General features: G+C 35.1%; 3 protein-coding genes across 12 annotated transcripts in view; 1 reads left to right on the plus strand and 2 right to left on the minus strand.

Moving 5' to 3' along the window:
- The window catches only part of Syx1A (syntaxin 1A), a 49,150-nt gene extending 44,771 nt beyond the window's left edge, over nt 1-4,379 (minus strand). For all 7 annotated transcript variants that reach the window (XR_001940098.1, XR_001940097.1, XR_001940094.1 and 4 more), the window contains exon 1: nt 3,991-4,379. Coding sequence is in view for 1 of the 7 variants with exons in the window: in XM_018506853.1 (XP_018362355.1) it covers nt 3,991-4,023 (33 nt within the window). In the remaining 6 variants the exon portion in view is untranslated. The remainder of the gene's footprint in view (nt 1-3,990) is intronic.
- Nucleotides 4,380-5,740: 1,361 nt separating this feature from the next.
- On the plus strand, nt 5,741-11,329 carry LOC108760740 (mitochondrial translation elongation factor Tu 1). The gene is made up of 6 exons (XM_018506852.1): nt 5,741-5,826; nt 6,028-6,080; nt 7,420-7,591; nt 7,657-7,964; nt 8,049-8,710; nt 8,784-11,329. The coding sequence occupies exons 1-6, from the start codon at nt 5,790-5,792 to the stop codon at nt 8,971-8,973; spliced, it is 1,422 nt and encodes a 473-aa protein (XP_018362354.1). The 5' UTR covers nt 5,741-5,789; the 3' UTR covers nt 8,974-11,329.
- Nucleotides 10,923-15,469, minus strand: Ran (RAN, member RAS oncogene family). Of its 4 annotated transcripts, none has more exons than XM_018506854.1 (3): nt 15,177-15,469; nt 13,950-14,431; nt 10,923-11,746 (listed from the first exon to the last, which is right to left on the minus strand). In XM_018506854.1, the coding sequence occupies exons 2-3, from the start codon at nt 14,379-14,381 to the stop codon at nt 11,531-11,533; spliced, it is 648 nt and encodes a 215-aa protein (XP_018362356.1). In that variant the 5' UTR covers nt 14,382-14,431; nt 15,177-15,469; the 3' UTR covers nt 10,923-11,530. The 4 variants fall into 4 exon arrangements, with proteins under 4 accessions (XP_018362356.1, XP_018362359.1, XP_018362357.1 ...); XM_018506857.1 differs by lacking the exon at nt 15,177-15,469 and adding an exon at nt 14,964-15,097; XM_018506855.1 differs by lacking the exon at nt 15,177-15,469 and adding an exon at nt 14,961-15,097.
- Nucleotides 15,470-16,897: the final 1,428 nt, after the last annotated feature.

The raw sequence follows: 16,897 nt of genomic DNA on the forward strand, positions 1-16,897 counted from the left end.
TATGCCTACATACAGTGATTTACGGTATACTATAGTAAACTGTATTCATATTAATGATAATATTCTACCCTTTAAGTATAATCACATCTACACTTAGAGAAAAGTCATATCAGCAACTAGAAATTTGAAGACAAATAGCGCCTCAACTACGTATTATTATAAAAATAATAAATAAATCATATGAACTAAAAATCAAATTAATAAATCAGGAACATAAAAGTTAACGCTGGATATTCTGTGCGTAAAGAAATTTATACCTCTTATTCTACATTAATAATAAACGGTATAATTAGGTCATTTCAGTATTACAAAATAAAATGGAGTTACGCATATATGATGTTATATTGCCGAAGTTTTTCTAATTACATTAATCTTACATTGATGCTATTTACATACCGCTCGGTAGTCAAATTGTTTCTCAGAGGATCGACTATGAGAGGTGCATATGATATGCGAGCGGTATCAATGTAAAATTAATATAGTTAGAAAAACTTCGACAATATAACGTCATATATACGTAACCCCGTTTAATGTTGTAATACTGAAGATGACCTAGTTACAAGAGCGAAACGTTTATTATTAATGTAGAATAAGAGGTATAAATTTGTTTACGCACAGAATATTCAGTTTTTATGCTCCTGATTCATTTGATTGATTTTATTATAAAGTCGTTATTTGTATTATGAACTAAGAAAATATAGTACAATATTAACCATTTGTTACAAATAATTAATATTATTATATTTTCTTAATTCATGTCAAATTCCTATACGTATAAATAACTGTATGTATAGATAATCAGGAATAAAGTTACTGAATTTTTGTACAGAACCGAAAACTATACTGAGATATATATCTCTCATTTATTTTTGTCTCCGAACTCAATGCTGCGCCTTTTATTGTATGCCAAGTGATTTTCTTCTTAGGAAAAATTGAACTCCGTTGTGTTGCGTCCCTCTGGTGGGAAAGCCGTGTACTGCTCGTAGATAAGCGACTTTAATGAATTTTTATAATATAAATAGTAAATTTTTAGTTAAAAATATAATCAGATGTACACTTAATATAGTCACACCGTTTAAAAATATTTGTTTTTTAGCTTTTCTTTACCATTATCGCTTAGTTATTATTACCATATAAATAATTAGCGAATGTCAAGAAAATTACATTCACTATAATTACGATTGCATTTACGATATAAAAATATAAAAAATCGTATCTTAATATTTTACTATATTAATAGGTGAAATTATTATAATTTATAGTACAATTTTTCCATATTTGAGAGAACTATACATGTAAAGTTATTATTACTAACATTACAGCAGTAATAAAAATCGACCTTCTAATCATAACTTTTTAATGATGCAATTGAGGGGATGGGCGGAATAAATGCACAATTCTACTTAGGCCCTTTTTCCGGTAATTAGCTTTTTCATATAATATTGATCGTAATAGAGAAGTATTGTAACATATAACTTCTTAAAGACATTACATAAATTCATTTGATATTGTGTAATAATAAAATTTGTGTATAATAAAAAAGTAGTAAATTATTTTAATTTTTATTAATATCAAGATTTTGTAATTAGGCCTTTATTCCGCCTATCCCCTCAATTATAGTCACAAATACCAAATATTTTTTCTCAGTGAAGATAAAAACAGATAAAAGCAGATAATGTAAGAAGGAGAAGGATAATATATGATCTAAGATAACAAATGAAAGAATAGAGATATTTCGTTCAAATCAATCTCAATTTGAAAAATAGGTTTAAAAATGTTCGTTATTTTCGTATTTGATTCATTTCATGGCACTTTTATGGTGTATTACATTATAATTACTTTGCATTACACACATAATTCCTTTTAAATTAAATAAATCCTATAAACATATATCTGTATGTCGAGCATCTTCTATAAAGGACCAAATGATGTAAAAAAGCATCACAATTGTTACTTGTAAAAAATTTCAAACTGCAACACATTGTGTTCCTATTTTATTCAATTGTAAAAAAAGCTACTTCTAAATATCAAAATATAAATCTGAGCTCTATAAATATCGATTTTAGATAGTATTTTTAAGAGAAAAATTCAAACAATTAATATTATTAATACGGTGACAATACGATAACAATAGCCAATGACAGAATCAAGAGAATCCGCTTAATAACGTCACATCGTGTCGGTCTGACTTTCCGCCCACGCCTACGTGTTTTTCACCGAATACCGACTAATGAGTCATCAGCTAGCATGATATTCGATGCGTATCGTACATCCTCGATTTGGAAAATTAAACGTATTATAACTGAGAATACATAACGGAAAGGAAATCCGGTCGAATAATTTCTACTCTCTCGTTACTTATCATTATTACATATCACGTAATAAACTATACCACATAAAATGGTTAGCAAACAATTAAAAAATTCTACTGTTTCTTCAAAGGTATAATATTTATACTATAGGTATCATATGTGGATATATTTGTCAAGATATAACTTGTAAAAGTCTTACAAGAAAAATTGTATAGTGATAATGAAAACAACATTCTGGACAATATTTTAAATGTTTAAATATATGTGTATAACGTGGAATTCTAACAATTCGACAAAAACAATCTCTTCAAGATTTCCAACGAAAAATATCACACATTTTACATGTCACTATCCATTTCCATTCATTCATCAGTGACGTTAATAATGTTGCATGAATATCTTTATCCGATATCGGTGGATTCGTATTTTGATTCAATCGATACGCTTTCACGAAAAACACGAAGGAGTAAACAGCGTATTCGTCACGTCATCAACGATGTCATTGACAAGTTGACGTAACAATGATAGCGTTATCAATTAAAGCGTGAATCTTGGCGAATTTCGAAGCCGGCTCCACACAATGCGCTCGAATATTCGACAAGTGCAATCGCGTCGCATTTATGTGACGAATTTCGCTGCATTGTACTACGGCACCGTGCGTAGTCACGATTAATCTTTTCATACAGCGCGACATTCGTTTCAGCTCGGAATATTCGTTGCGTTAATCTATTGAAGCTGACAAATAACAGACACGAATTTTCCGTCCACAAGTAATTTTTCATTTCTGTCCTACAACATGGTATGATAAATAATTGTCGAAAGTATCCGATACAGGAAAGTTTCCTCATTTCGGAGCATGTTACATTGGAATAATGCTGTTTTCGTTGAAAGACCGTTGGGAAACCTCCTCGATATAGGCATGCGATTAGCGGAGATTTAAACCGACCGTCAACTCAATGAATTCAACCTTCCGACACCACAAACGTATACGAGTCCGTTAAAAGTGAAACTCTATGAAACAAGGTGTGCTCATAAAGCTGATCACCCGCTGTATTTTAATGAAATGACGACATTGACAAAAAGTGATCCAGTTAACTTCCGGAAGGTTGGTGCATCCCATACCGATCGTGGCGTGAATGAACGTGGACGTCATCCTGCCAAACAACATCGGGAGCGACCTTCGTCGAGGCAGACACCGATCTCACGATACGGCAATGAGAATATACTCTCCATTCATCGGTGTGTCGCCAATAAATGACAAGGTCGGCCATAGTCGCCATGGACCCACCGGCTTGGTGGTCCGCGACGACAACGAACACCAGCATCGTGATATAATGACCGATGGTCATTCCGAGTGCGAACACCTGTCAGCTCGGATCGTCGAGGTGGGCCGGGGCGAGCGTGGGCGAGCGGATGAACGCCTGTCATCCACCGGTTGTGCCTCCTCGGCGATTCTTGACGACTACTTGGACTTGCGACGAGCCCGTGTTGCCGAGTGAGTGACACTATCTTTACGGTCGAGTCGTAGGGCGTGAGTCACGCGTGTATGACGACGACGACGACGATACACACGTATGCCGACGGTGCAGCTCCGAGCATCGTGTACAAGGAGTGGGAAAGAGAAAGAGAAAAAGAGAAAGAGAGAAAGAGCGACGAACTAGCAAGAGTAGTCACTCACCGCGACGAGGGCTGCTAATCTATCCTTGGTCATGGTGAAGGATGACGAGGAGTTGCGAGTCAGCGGGCGGTGTACGGAGCGACGTGTCTAGCGAGTAATCCCATTCACGGTTTTATCCATGTACAACGTGCACGTCCACTAAAAAACTAAAGGAAACGACGGACGCACTGGCACCGTGAGAGAGGCACGATCGTAAAATCGATACATTCGCGAACTCGCCTGCTTCTGCAGTGCCGTCCCGACGCGGCGCGCACGCGCTGATGACGTCAACTTCGTCTCACAAGTACGGATGCCGCGGCGCGGCGCCCCGCGAACGCCGTCAAACGCCATCATCTTGAGAAGCGAACAACGAGAGAAACAGGGGCGGGCACGACCACTATTTATGAATCCTCGGGCCGTGTTTTTATAATCGTTACGTCTGCGATAGGCGCCAATATGCTCATATTTGTCTATCCTATAATATAAATACATATACATTATTGTACGTCATACTTAAGTTGAGTATAATATATATATATATATATATATATATAAAAAATAAATTTGTTTTTATTTCAAATTTTCATAAAAATTCCACCGAAAGTAGCAATAATTGGAAACCGTAACTAAGAATCGAAGAATTAATATTTGAATTTGTCTCGTGCATATGCTGAGGGAGGGTTTGTCTCACGTCGAGACGATCCATTAATAAGTGTTAACTTTAGTGAATGTATATACATCTGCAAGTGTAGTACTAGTCAATGTACACATTTACGTATAGTAAATGTATACATTGACTACAGCAGACTACAGTAAGTGTATACATTCACTGAATTAACACTTTGTGACCTATATATAAAATAGAATATCAAATAAAATAAAAATTTAATAATTAAATTAAAAGCTGTTAAATCATTTATTATAAACGTAACTCACGTGTATTTTTTCGAATGCGATTATTTATCTTCTGTTGTCATTTTTTTATAATGTTTTAACTCTTAACATTTAATATTTATATAAAATATAAATATCAAAATAAATTATATGTTATTAGTGAACAAATACTTTATCTATATATTCTGTCGCTTATATATTCTGTAACTTAAATTCAAAATAATTTAATTAAAATAAATCTGAATTAAAAAATCTTATACATAACTTATAATTAACACTTTATTGTCTCTCTATAATTATACCAAACGTCCATAAATGAAATAAGTTCTTCTAAAATGTCAAAATGTTTTCATAAATCGTTATTTGTTGTATGGTATATACAAAAATAAATATTTTAATCAGCTGTTAAATTATTTAAACATAAAATGAGATTTAAATATTTAATTAACTACATTACACTCTTTTATACTTCAAATAAGTAAAGTAATTTAAGAAACAAAAAAGCCAAAGAACGTAATGGTTAAAAACATTTGATTCGTAATATCTTTTTAAATGCATTCCCTAATTATTAAATTGGCGATAAATATCTAGGTATTATCCAGGCCGTGGTCCGAATCATGCTGACAACGCTCATGAGCATTGTTTGTCTTCGTTTAATATTTGACAAACAACAAGGATGAAATGATTTTTAAGCGTTGTGAGCGTGTATCGGACCGCGGCCCCAAAGTTCTTTGGCCAACAACACTTTCTTTTCTTCACGTCGGAAATGGTTGAAAAGCATTGGGTGGTATCGGACGATTTTAGAGCCTTAGATTGGCAACACTGGTTACCCGTCACCCTGCTTTAACACGTTTTCAGTTCTCTATTTTCTAGTACTTCTAGCCTAGCAGTTCTAGCCAGTTCTAGCTAGCCACACGCAAAGAATCATGGCGTTTATTCCCTCGAGGGCGATGTTTAATCCCGGTAAGTGCAAAATATCTAATACAAGACATGTTCACGATAGCGGCAGAATTTTAAGGCGAATTTTCGCCGATCGTTTTACCACTTTTCCACCGAAATGTATTTAAACCGGTTATCATACACGATTGTTGTTGCAGGAGATAAGGTTAAGTGCGTATAGTAACATGGTACTTGTTTTTCATCACGCAAATCTTTCTGTTTCAGTGTTAAAACAGACTCTCAAGCAAATTATTTTCGCGAAGCAACTACTAAAATGTGTAAGTGAATGGTTGTCATGAACAATCCCTTAACTCTCTGGATTTATGGTCAACAATCGCGATTCTCAATAATCGCATAATGCTGATACTATTTCTTCTCTTTTTATGTTCTACAATGAGTTGGTAGTCGGAAATTTTAAGTCTTAAACAGTTTTACTCTAAATAGGTGACCATGATTTTTAGCATCTACAAGTTAATTGTACAACAAATTGTTTAGCTTAATTAATAGGAAGGAAAAAAGTTGAATTTGGCCAGTCTTAAGAAAATTGATTGTCTTAGAGTACTATTTCATTCATGTGTTTTGTCATATGACAAATGTGTATAGGATAGTGAGGTCCTGGATCTCTCTAGCCAATGAACTGCCTTGAAAAATTTGTAGTACAACAATCACACAATCACATATTCTACAATAAGTCATTAGTAATAAATCAGAAGTCAGAAGCTAGAAATTGACCAATCAAAGTCAATCAATTCTTCTCACATTTGATTATGATCAATTTCTAGCTTCTGATTTCTGATTTATTACTAATAGTTTATTGTAGAACCATCATAAGATTTAGGACTATCAACTCATTATAGAATCAGCGTAAGAACTAATGTTTAAATTGTTATTTATAAAAATTTGATTGTAAATGAGCGCCGCTTTGATCAATATTTTAATAAAAATTACGATGTTTTTACATTACATGTTAAAATATGTATGGAGTGGGGCATATGGTCCCTTAAAGTGTTACAAGCTGTGTAACTACATATCATTTTTTAAAAACAGCTTACATCAATTAATTTATTTCATTGTTCTGTGCATAAAGGTATATTTATCAAAAAATTAGTATGTACTATATTTAATATTTTATATGCTAGAATAAAGTACTACAGCTAATAATTAATTTTTTAATATTTGTACCTTAATACTTTTGTATACAGAATAATATAGGGATCTTTCATCTTCGAAAAATTGATTTTTTTTTGTTTTATCATTATTAGTCCCCCTTAAAATCATTCAATTTTTGTTTGAATATATTTTTAGTTCAACGCATACTTTCAGGGATAATACTTGTAACACTTTAAATGCATCCCTCTGTATATAGTTTGATTTTACTAATCTTTTTATTTTTATATTTCATTAATTTACTGTCTTGACATAAATACGTTCATATATTGGCCATCTTTTGGTATATGCTGCCATGTATGAAAATGTATAGTAATGTGAATTATAGATTTTAGTATTGGCAGTATATATACCTATATATCGAAATGCAGTCATTGGCTTGGTGTTATAAAAATGATATAATTTCTTGCTAAATAGATTACATTTAATTTTATATCATATACTTTTTAGCAATGTCGTCAATTGAACAATCGGCTATTCCTTCCAACTGTTACCAGTCAGAGATTCTATGCTGCATATACAGAAAAGAAGATATTCAGCCGCGATAAACCACATTGCAATATAGGCACTATAGGTCATGTAGATCATGGCAAAACCACTCTGACAGCAGCTATTACCAAAGGTATTTATTTATAGAATGATTATCTGTATAAATGAAGGCATAAACTAACAGAAACTTGTAAATAGTCTTGTCTGAGAAGCAATTAGCAAAAGCTAAGGGATATAGTGAGATCGATAATGCTCCTGAAGAAAAGGCTCGTGGCATTACCATTAATGTCGCACATATTGAATATCAAACAGAAGGTCGTCATTATGGACACACAGATTGCCCAGGTCATGCCGATTACATAAAAAATATGATAACAGGAACTGCTCAAATGGATGGCGCTATACTGGTCGTCGCTGCCACGGATGGTACAATGCCACAAACTAGAGAGCATTTGCTTCTTGCTAAACAAATTGGTATCAAGCATATCGTTGTGTTTATTAACAAGGTGTTTATTCTTATTAATACAATATAGGCGAAAGCAGCAAGGGTCAAATAATAACGTATTAAAATTTTATTCAATATTTTCAAGGTCGATGCTGCTGATTCAGAAATGGTAGAATTAGTAGAAATGGAAGTACGAGAGTTGTTTTCTGAAATGGGTTATGACGGCGATAATATTCCAATAGTAAAAGGTAGTGCGCTTTGCGCACTTGAAGGAAAAAATCCTGAAATAGGTTCACAGGCTGTTCTGCAGTTGTTAGAAACAGTAGATAAACAAATCCCGACTCCAATGAGAGAACTGGATAAACCTTTCTTACTTCCGGTAGAAAATATATATTCTATTCCTGGTAGAGGTACCGTGGTTACCGGTAGACTAGAGCGGGGTAAACTAAAGAAGGGAACAGATTGCGAGTTTATTGGTTATAATAAAGTTTTTAAAAGCGTAGTCACAGGTATAGAAATGTTCCATCAAATATTAGAGGAATCCCATGCTGGGGATCAACTTGGCGCTCTAGTGAAAGGTTTGAAAAGAGACGAATTAAGAAGAGGCATGATAATGTGTAAACCTGGCTCTTTGAAGGCGTATGATCACGTAGAATCGCAAGTGTATCTGTTGAATAAACAAGAAGGTGGTAGGAAAAAACCGATTGCGAATATGATACAGTTACAGATGTTTTGTAGAACGTGGGATGTTGCAGTGCAATGTTCGATAGTGGGAAAGGATTTAGCCATGCCAGGAGAAGATAGCACGTAAGATATTTGTTTTTCAAGAATTTTATTATTTTCTACGTTCATTTTTCTATACTCACTGTTTTTACTGCAGACTCGTACTAAAATTGCTAAGACCAATGGTATTGGAGAAGGGACAACGTTTTACATTACGAGATGGAGTAGTAACTCTAGGAACTGGTGTGATCACTAACACTCTGAAATCACTTACGGACTCAGAGCGACATGATCTTCTCGAGGGCAAAAAGACACTGAAGAAGGACAAGAAAGCGCAACGGAATTAGACTCAATAAGTATTTGTTACAAAATAAAGCAGAATTGTGCTGTGTAATAAAGAAAATATAAATCAGCTTAGTGAAAGTTTGATAAGATACGCAAGATATGACCATCATAGATAATATAATGGATACATAATTTACATATTTAAAGAACGCATTTCGCTACATTGTAAATTGTATAATTTTATTCATTAACAAAGAACAAGTATCAATTCAGTTATTGAAATATATAGATATATGTATGTGTGTATACACACACAGGATGGCCCTCGTAAGTGTTACAAGCTATTATCTCTAAAAGTATGTGTCAAATGAAAAATATGTTCAGACAAAAGTTTTTAACTTCAAGGGGACATAAAATGAAACGTTGGCATTTCAAGAATGGATCTGGACACGTAGGAAACCCACGAAACGCATAACCTTTATATATAAAATGGAACTATTGGTTTGATGTTGGCAAAGTCAGGGCAAGATCAATTTGAATTTTTTAAATGGAATTCCCCACTTTTTATTACATATTCTTGTAGCACATCTCAAGAGCTTTCCAAAACACTATAATAAAATATTTTTTCATGAAATACTTTTCAAGTCATTAGGTAATGTTAATGCTAGCAATATTATAACTTTCAAGCCTTATGATAAAAATGGAGGGTTCCATTAAAAAATTTTAAAGTTACTTTACCTCGACTTTGACAAGGCCACCTAAAGTCAAACTAATGATTCTATCTCATGTTCTCCTCAAAGTCATAAAACTTTTGTCTGAATATATTTTTTATTTGACATACTTTCAGAGATAATAGTAGCTTGTAACACTTTACGTGGGCCATCATGTGTGTGTTCATAGAGTATTGCTTTCATTCCTTCTTCAGTTTTCATGTATCTGCATTGGTAGATGTATTGTACAAGTAAAGTTTTAAATAAATAAACCATTAAATTAGTAAAATGGATTATACGGATTAATATGAATCTGAAGGCGTTGTAGCTTCAAAAACAGTTTGATAATTTATTAAAGTTCATACATCAGCGTGATACAATCTGCTTCAAGCAGAACAATGAAACACTATTAGAAGTATACAAGAATTAAATATACATGTTGCAATGTGTTATTCCCAGTTCCTTTCTATGTTAGATATTTAGCGATGTAATTTACATGTAATGTATTTTTTCTATCAGATTTCTCGATTAATGGGAATGGATTTCAAAGGGAAAGGTTAACAATTTCACACTCCTAACACAGAACGGATTTCCTTGTGTAGAAAAAAAACAATTCATATAATTTAAGTTGAACAAATCATACATACATCTTTTGCTTATAAAAATAGCAAACAGTCCTTGTCGAAACGGGACAGACGCAACAGGTTACGAATCTGTTTCACTTCAATCTCGAAACATTCTTTCTATTAAAATAGAAGACTACACCACGGGAGATGCTTACTCACGAAAGATGGTCGCTCTCTCAACATTCGTACCTTTCAATTTACACACTAGTAAGTTTCTTAAGCAGTTTCATCAAGAAAGTGTATATATGGCATAAGTTAGTTTTTTTTTTAATGATACTTCAGTCCAGTTTTATTTTGCTGTCCATACTTAAGTATGCAAACAGTGACTTCTAATATTAATTTTGTAAATATCGCAAGATTCTTTCTCGTAAATTAATTACTGCATACTGATCTACTATGTTTGCGTTCAATCGAGAGCAAACGTGTTGTCTTGTTCTATCATAGCGAGATTGAAGTGACTTGCACCAAGCGTCTTTAGCGATTGACCGATTAGCCAATTGCTACAGAAAATGTACCTGGATTTATAAGAAGACGCATTTGGTACTAGTGCAGTTCTATTTGCTACATTTGAACCTGACAGCAGTTTCGCTCACAATTTTATCCGTTTCAGAATTGGCAGTTTTTATCTTATACTTTGTGTTAGGAAAGTATGAAAATAAAACAAAAATAAAAAACAGATGATGTTACTTTTTATATGCCTTAAAGTGGGTTAGCGTGATTGTGTGTTTAATATACAGCACGCCTTACACAATTCCATTTCTTATGTATATATGTACATACACACGCACGCACGCACGCACATCTATACAAACGAGCGAATCTGAAAATGTAATGAATTCTTTTTCGGTTGTTTCATATTACGTTGTATCAGCTTCAGTCAGCTGGGTCCTATGAATTCGTATCACAAGTCATTTCCGCAGTTTCACCATTACTTTATTCTGTTTCTAATTTACGTGATAATATATCACCATTATTACATAAGAATTTTATAAAATCTAGACATTCAAGTGCACATCGCATACACAATCACACACATGTTGCGCATTCCGTATTACAACGTATTTAAGCGACCCGTCTTTAAGGCTATACATGTAACATGCAAATTCACAGAAGTTGGGTGCCCAGCATAAAGCATCGAACTAAATATTGCATGTAAATTATATTTTTCTTAAAGAAAGAATCTTCGACTTCTATGAAGATGTACGAGTGCGCGATACGACCACGGAGCACCCGCATAATAGGCCTTACTCTCTGTAAAGACCATCCCCAATGTGTTAAATAAACTAAAGATCTTCATCATCCTCTGGTAATGCTGTTTCTTGAGCTTCTTTAAGATCTTTCTCAATTTGTTGCTGCCATTGTGGATCCATAGTAACTTCCGGTGGCAGCAGCGCAGGCATAGCGACGAATTCGAGGTTTGGATCTCCAATCAATTTGCGTGCTAACCATAGGAAAGGTTTCTCAAAGTTGTAATTGCTTTTTGCACTGATATCGTAGTACTGTAACATAAAGATTATATATTTTATACACCTTGTAAAATTATACAGAGTGTCTAAGATTTAACGGACAAACTTACAGGAGCATTCTACAAGTGGAAATTAAAAAAAAAATGTTATATGAAGGTTTGCTAGAAATGCTTTATTGCAAAATCATAAACAAATATTGAAACGGAATATGAAATAGGAAACAATGGATTTTCCATTATGCATAGGAAAGTGTATATATTGTATTGAAAAGATCGTATTTATCTCATGTGCATTCACGTCATATATATTATGTTTAAGAGAGTATATATACCTAGATGCGTTAAAACGAAATCTATAGGAGCATTTATACTGGCTGTAACCATATGCCGTAATCTGTAAGAATTGATTAATCACAATCGAGTATCCCTCTCTTACAGTCGTCTGAGAGGGATACTAAATTGGTCAACTTTTCAGATTACGGCATACAATTATGGCCAGTATAAATGCTCCTTAATTTTACAAATTTTTTGTAGAAAAAAATAGGGAAGTTGTTTGTTCCATTATAAAGACCATACTTTTTTCTATTCCACATTTAAAATTTATTAAAAACAATAAAGAATATGTTGTTATTTAATATCTTTTAGAGGTTCTTTCATGTTTTGAAAAAATGGATTTTGTGCTAACCACTGCTGCTCCCACAAAAAACTCATCTGAAAGCAGTGCCACGAGTTTCAAAAGTTGAAACATGGCTCTATCATCTTCACGTAGCTATTTATTAAAATAAAATATTATGTATATTTAACCAACTGCCATATTACTCAAATATAATATTTTAAAAACCGGTTACGTCAAGAAAAAAGTACACCTATGTTTTAACTTGTAGCATTATTTTCAGATGAGTTTTTTTATGGGAGCAGCAGCAGTGATCATCACAAATCTCATTTTTTCAAAATATGATTTGGAAAAAAGTGAATAGCAATTTTAATAAAATTTAAACATAAAATGTAAAAAATATAATCTTTATAATGGAACAAACACGACTCCTCTATCTCATTTCGTTTTTTTGGCAAAAAATTCATAAAGTTTTATTTTTACGCATCTAAGTGCTCCTTTAAAGATAGTGAATATGACATGAATGCACACACAAGATAAATACATTCGAGTTTTCCACAGACAAAATATACATTTTCATATTATGTGCAATGGAAATTCCATTGTTTCATGTTCCATTTTAATATTTGCTTATAACTTCACAATAAAACATTTCTAGTCAAATTTTATATTACATTTTTTTTCTTATTTCCACTTATAAACTATGTTCCTGTAGTTTGTCCGTGAAATCCTAAGACATCCTGTACAGACACAATACTGATCAGATTTTCAGATTAGAGGAACAGTATGATGTCTTCACTTTATATCAGACCATTGAATCATCATTAAAAGATTAATAAAAACATGAAAAACATTTGAAGGATAGGGTAACTCCGGTATATACGCCGCGCTGGGATTTATGTCGCGGAAGTCAGAAAAAATAGGAGTAGGGGTAATTTTCTCGCAACTACTCTATTACATGCCTTTATGTTATATTAATATTGAGTTCTAATTTCAGCTTCTTACTGTTAATATTAATGAAATTATTGTGAGTTGAATCGATTACTGTGTATGTAACAAGTAGCATCATCATAAATTATAATCTACATAAAATGATTACTGTAAGGAGTGTAAAAGACCTAGTGGCTATTTCGTGATACATACATGTAGAGGAATAGTAAAGCATGTTATATAGCAAAATACAAGTGCTTTGCTTTTGTATTCTTTGTTTAGTTTGTTGAAACCCTTGCATTTTTGCCATACATCCCACCCATTATCTATATATAGCAAAAATGCAAGATTTCAAAAAGTTTATTTTTTAATACGAAACATAAATATTTCTTATTTCTAATATTTTTTTCATAATAGTAGACAGTACAAAGTTTTTACTGATATAGTTCGTTTATTTTAAACATAGTAAATAATACTTATGCCCGATTTCTTCACTTCCAGATAAGTTGCGGACAACCTTATCCAGGAGATATCTCCATTGTATTCTGGGAGATATCTTTCGGATAAAGTTATCTAGAGGTGAAGAAATTGGGCATTAATAAATTAAGTTTTTGATAGATGCGGCGTATATAGCGGAGTTACCCTATACAAGAAAAATAGATATATAGTTAATGTTATTTGCATATAAAAATACCTGGAGATTCTTCTTCCTATGAAACACAATGCTCTTGGCCTTGACTTTTCTATCCTTGATGTCGACTTTGTTACCACAAAGGACAATTGGTATGTTTTCACAGACACGGACCAGATCCCTATGCCAGTTGGGTACGTTTTTGTACGTTACCCTGGATGTAACATCAAACATGATAACGGCACACTGACCCTGAATATAGTAGCCATCGCGGAGACCACCAAATTTCTCTTGACCAGCTGTATCCCAGACGTTGAAGCGAATCGGTCCACGATTGGTGTGAAAGATCAATGGATGGACCTCGACTCCTAGAGTGGCAACATACTTCTTCTCAAATTCGCCGGTCAAATGCCGTTTGACGAAGGTGGTCTTGCCAGTACCACCATCGCCAACCAGCACGCACTTGAAGGTGGGCATATCAGGTTCATTTGCCATTTTGACAGTTAATTTTTAGTGAACTTGCTCAAAATCAGGAACACACAACTCTGCAATGCAAAAAACTACATTAGATAGATCTAGGATATGTTTACAGTGCTTGCAATTTTCCTTATTTAATATTTGATATACAAAGATAAACTATATACTGATGCTTATAGCGTGTTGGCATAAAAGTGGAACGCACCCCTAGTCTGATGATTGTGTTTAAACGAGTGAAAAAACACGAGCAGAACAGTATGCACGCGGCACGGACTTTATGCGCAAAGATTCTGAGCAGCCGCTCTTCTACGGGAACGCTTGAGAGATCGATTGGGATGCGGTCCGAAAGGGGGAGGGAGGGAGGGAGGAGAGAGAAAGAGCAAGAGAAAGAGACCAAACGTGGTCGGGGAAATTCGCGATCTCGCGTTTGAAAAGAGACCGTGGAAAATCCGGTTATGCGACTATTGGAGATTTGCGCAATGACGATACTCGACGAGTATTTAGCGAACGGTGATCGATGACGGACAAAATCGGAGCAAAAAGACTTTCAGATCGGAGACCGGTCTAATCGGAGAAAGACCGAAGGGGTTGCCTTACCACCGCGCCGGCGGGGAATGGCGCCCGGCGTATTGTGGTATTATCCAGAATTTTCCCTCGCGATTTCTTTCAACGACCGGCCTTTCGCGACGCAACCTTTCCGCGCGTGACAATCGCAACAACGTCGCTTCGTCGCTGTTACTCGCGTAGAGGTCAGACGGCGCGAAATTTCCCGGGTACGCGATGATGTACGTGAAAATGAACGGTAACACTTACCGTGCTGCACAGTCGTTATGGCTCACTATTGCTCACTATGGCGCTCCTCTGGGCGGTCAACTCAATGTATACCGTGCCTACCGTGGTCGAGTGGAGGCGATGTCACCTTACCGATTCGTCAAATTGAAGGGGCGTACGGATGCTCGCTTGAAGGATCGAGATCGACGGGAAAAAATCAAATTCGATTTTTCGCGTGTACAAATTCTTCCGGCAGCACGTGCTAACTTTGACGAACTGCACGATTTCACTCTCGGCTGACGCGGGCAGACGCAGGTTTGGTCAGCTCGGGCTGCAAGAAACGCGGAAACGCGCGCAGTTAGTGACATCTATATTCAGCGAGCCATGCGGTGTGTTCTGTGTTGCTCCGACCAGTCCGACCTCCGACTCCGATGCACGCAAAACGTCGGAAACTCTAATAATTAAGCCTAAACTACAGTAATGTGCTCTTTGTTTCGTGTTTCTTACTTTTTATCACTTTTTATTTCTTGTCTTTTTGTCTCTTACTTAGTTTTTTATTTTTAAGACCGAGATAAATGTTGAAGAACTTCGGAACAAGAAACACCGAAATGCGATTGTCGATAAAATGGACGCAAAAAAGGAAAACGCATGAGATAAAAAACACGGAATAGAAAGCAAAGAACCATTATAGATTAGGCTTTAGAGTCTGGACACGAAACAATCACTTAATTTTTACCCCGACGAGATATTAAAGATTAATAATCCTGAGTAAATTTGTAATTAATTGTTTATACTATACTTAAAAGAGCCCGAAGATAATTGAAGAGCATTGACATTATCGACAATTGATATAAATTTGTGGCACCTAGAAGATAGCCGCTTTGCCGGCTTGAACCGATGAGATATTATTAAAGACCATCGACCCTGAGCAAATTTTCGTGACTATTAGTCCGGATCTACAATGGGTGCTTTCCATTTGATGACACAAGTCGACATAAGCGTTGTTCTATCCTTGTTCACTTCAAAGAGTGACAAAGATAGAACAACACTTGTGTCGACTTGTGGCATCAAATGGAAAGCATTCAATAGGTGATTTAAGTCTTAAGCCGTAAGAAATTGACCAATCACAGTCGAATGTGAGAAGAATAATCGACTGATCAATTTCTATCGATGATTGATCAATTTCTTACTCTTACTTCTTACTCCGTGTATTATAGACGGGCCTATAGAAGGAACAGGGAACTAATGCCCGTATTCATAGTCAGACCTCATATTTAAGGCTTCCTTAAATTTATCTTCAGGTACTCTACGAATTATTTCATTGGCTATTGAGCATCTAAAGATAAATTTATTCGCGCAGAGAGAAACCTGAGCCCGGATCCTCATACGGGCAACAGCGCTTTGACACCGAACGCTGATTGGTGAAAAACGGATGATGGGGGTAAATTTTACCCCCACAACCGGCTTTTCACCAATCAGAGCTCGGTGTCAAAGCGTTGTTGCCCGTATGAGGATCCGGGCTGAGAGAGGACATGACGGCCCAAAATTATGGAAAGCACCCATTGTAGATCCGGACTAATAGAGCTTAAGGCTTTAACACAATAGGCACAGGCAACGGGAAATAACGGGTGGCACCCAGTTGGACACGGCTCAATTGGACACGAGCCACTCACAACGCTTGAGACTGCAAAGCTCCTAAGCACCGGTCGCTGTGATTGGTGGTGTCCAATCGAGCCGTGATCAATCGGGATCACCCCGAAATA

Source organism: Trachymyrmex cornetzi, unplaced genomic scaffold (assembly GCF_001594075.2).
Source record: "Trachymyrmex cornetzi isolate Tcor2-1 unplaced genomic scaffold, Tcor1.1 scaffold23, whole genome shotgun sequence".
Lineage (NCBI taxonomy): Eukaryota > Metazoa > Arthropoda > Insecta > Hymenoptera > Formicidae > Trachymyrmex > Trachymyrmex cornetzi.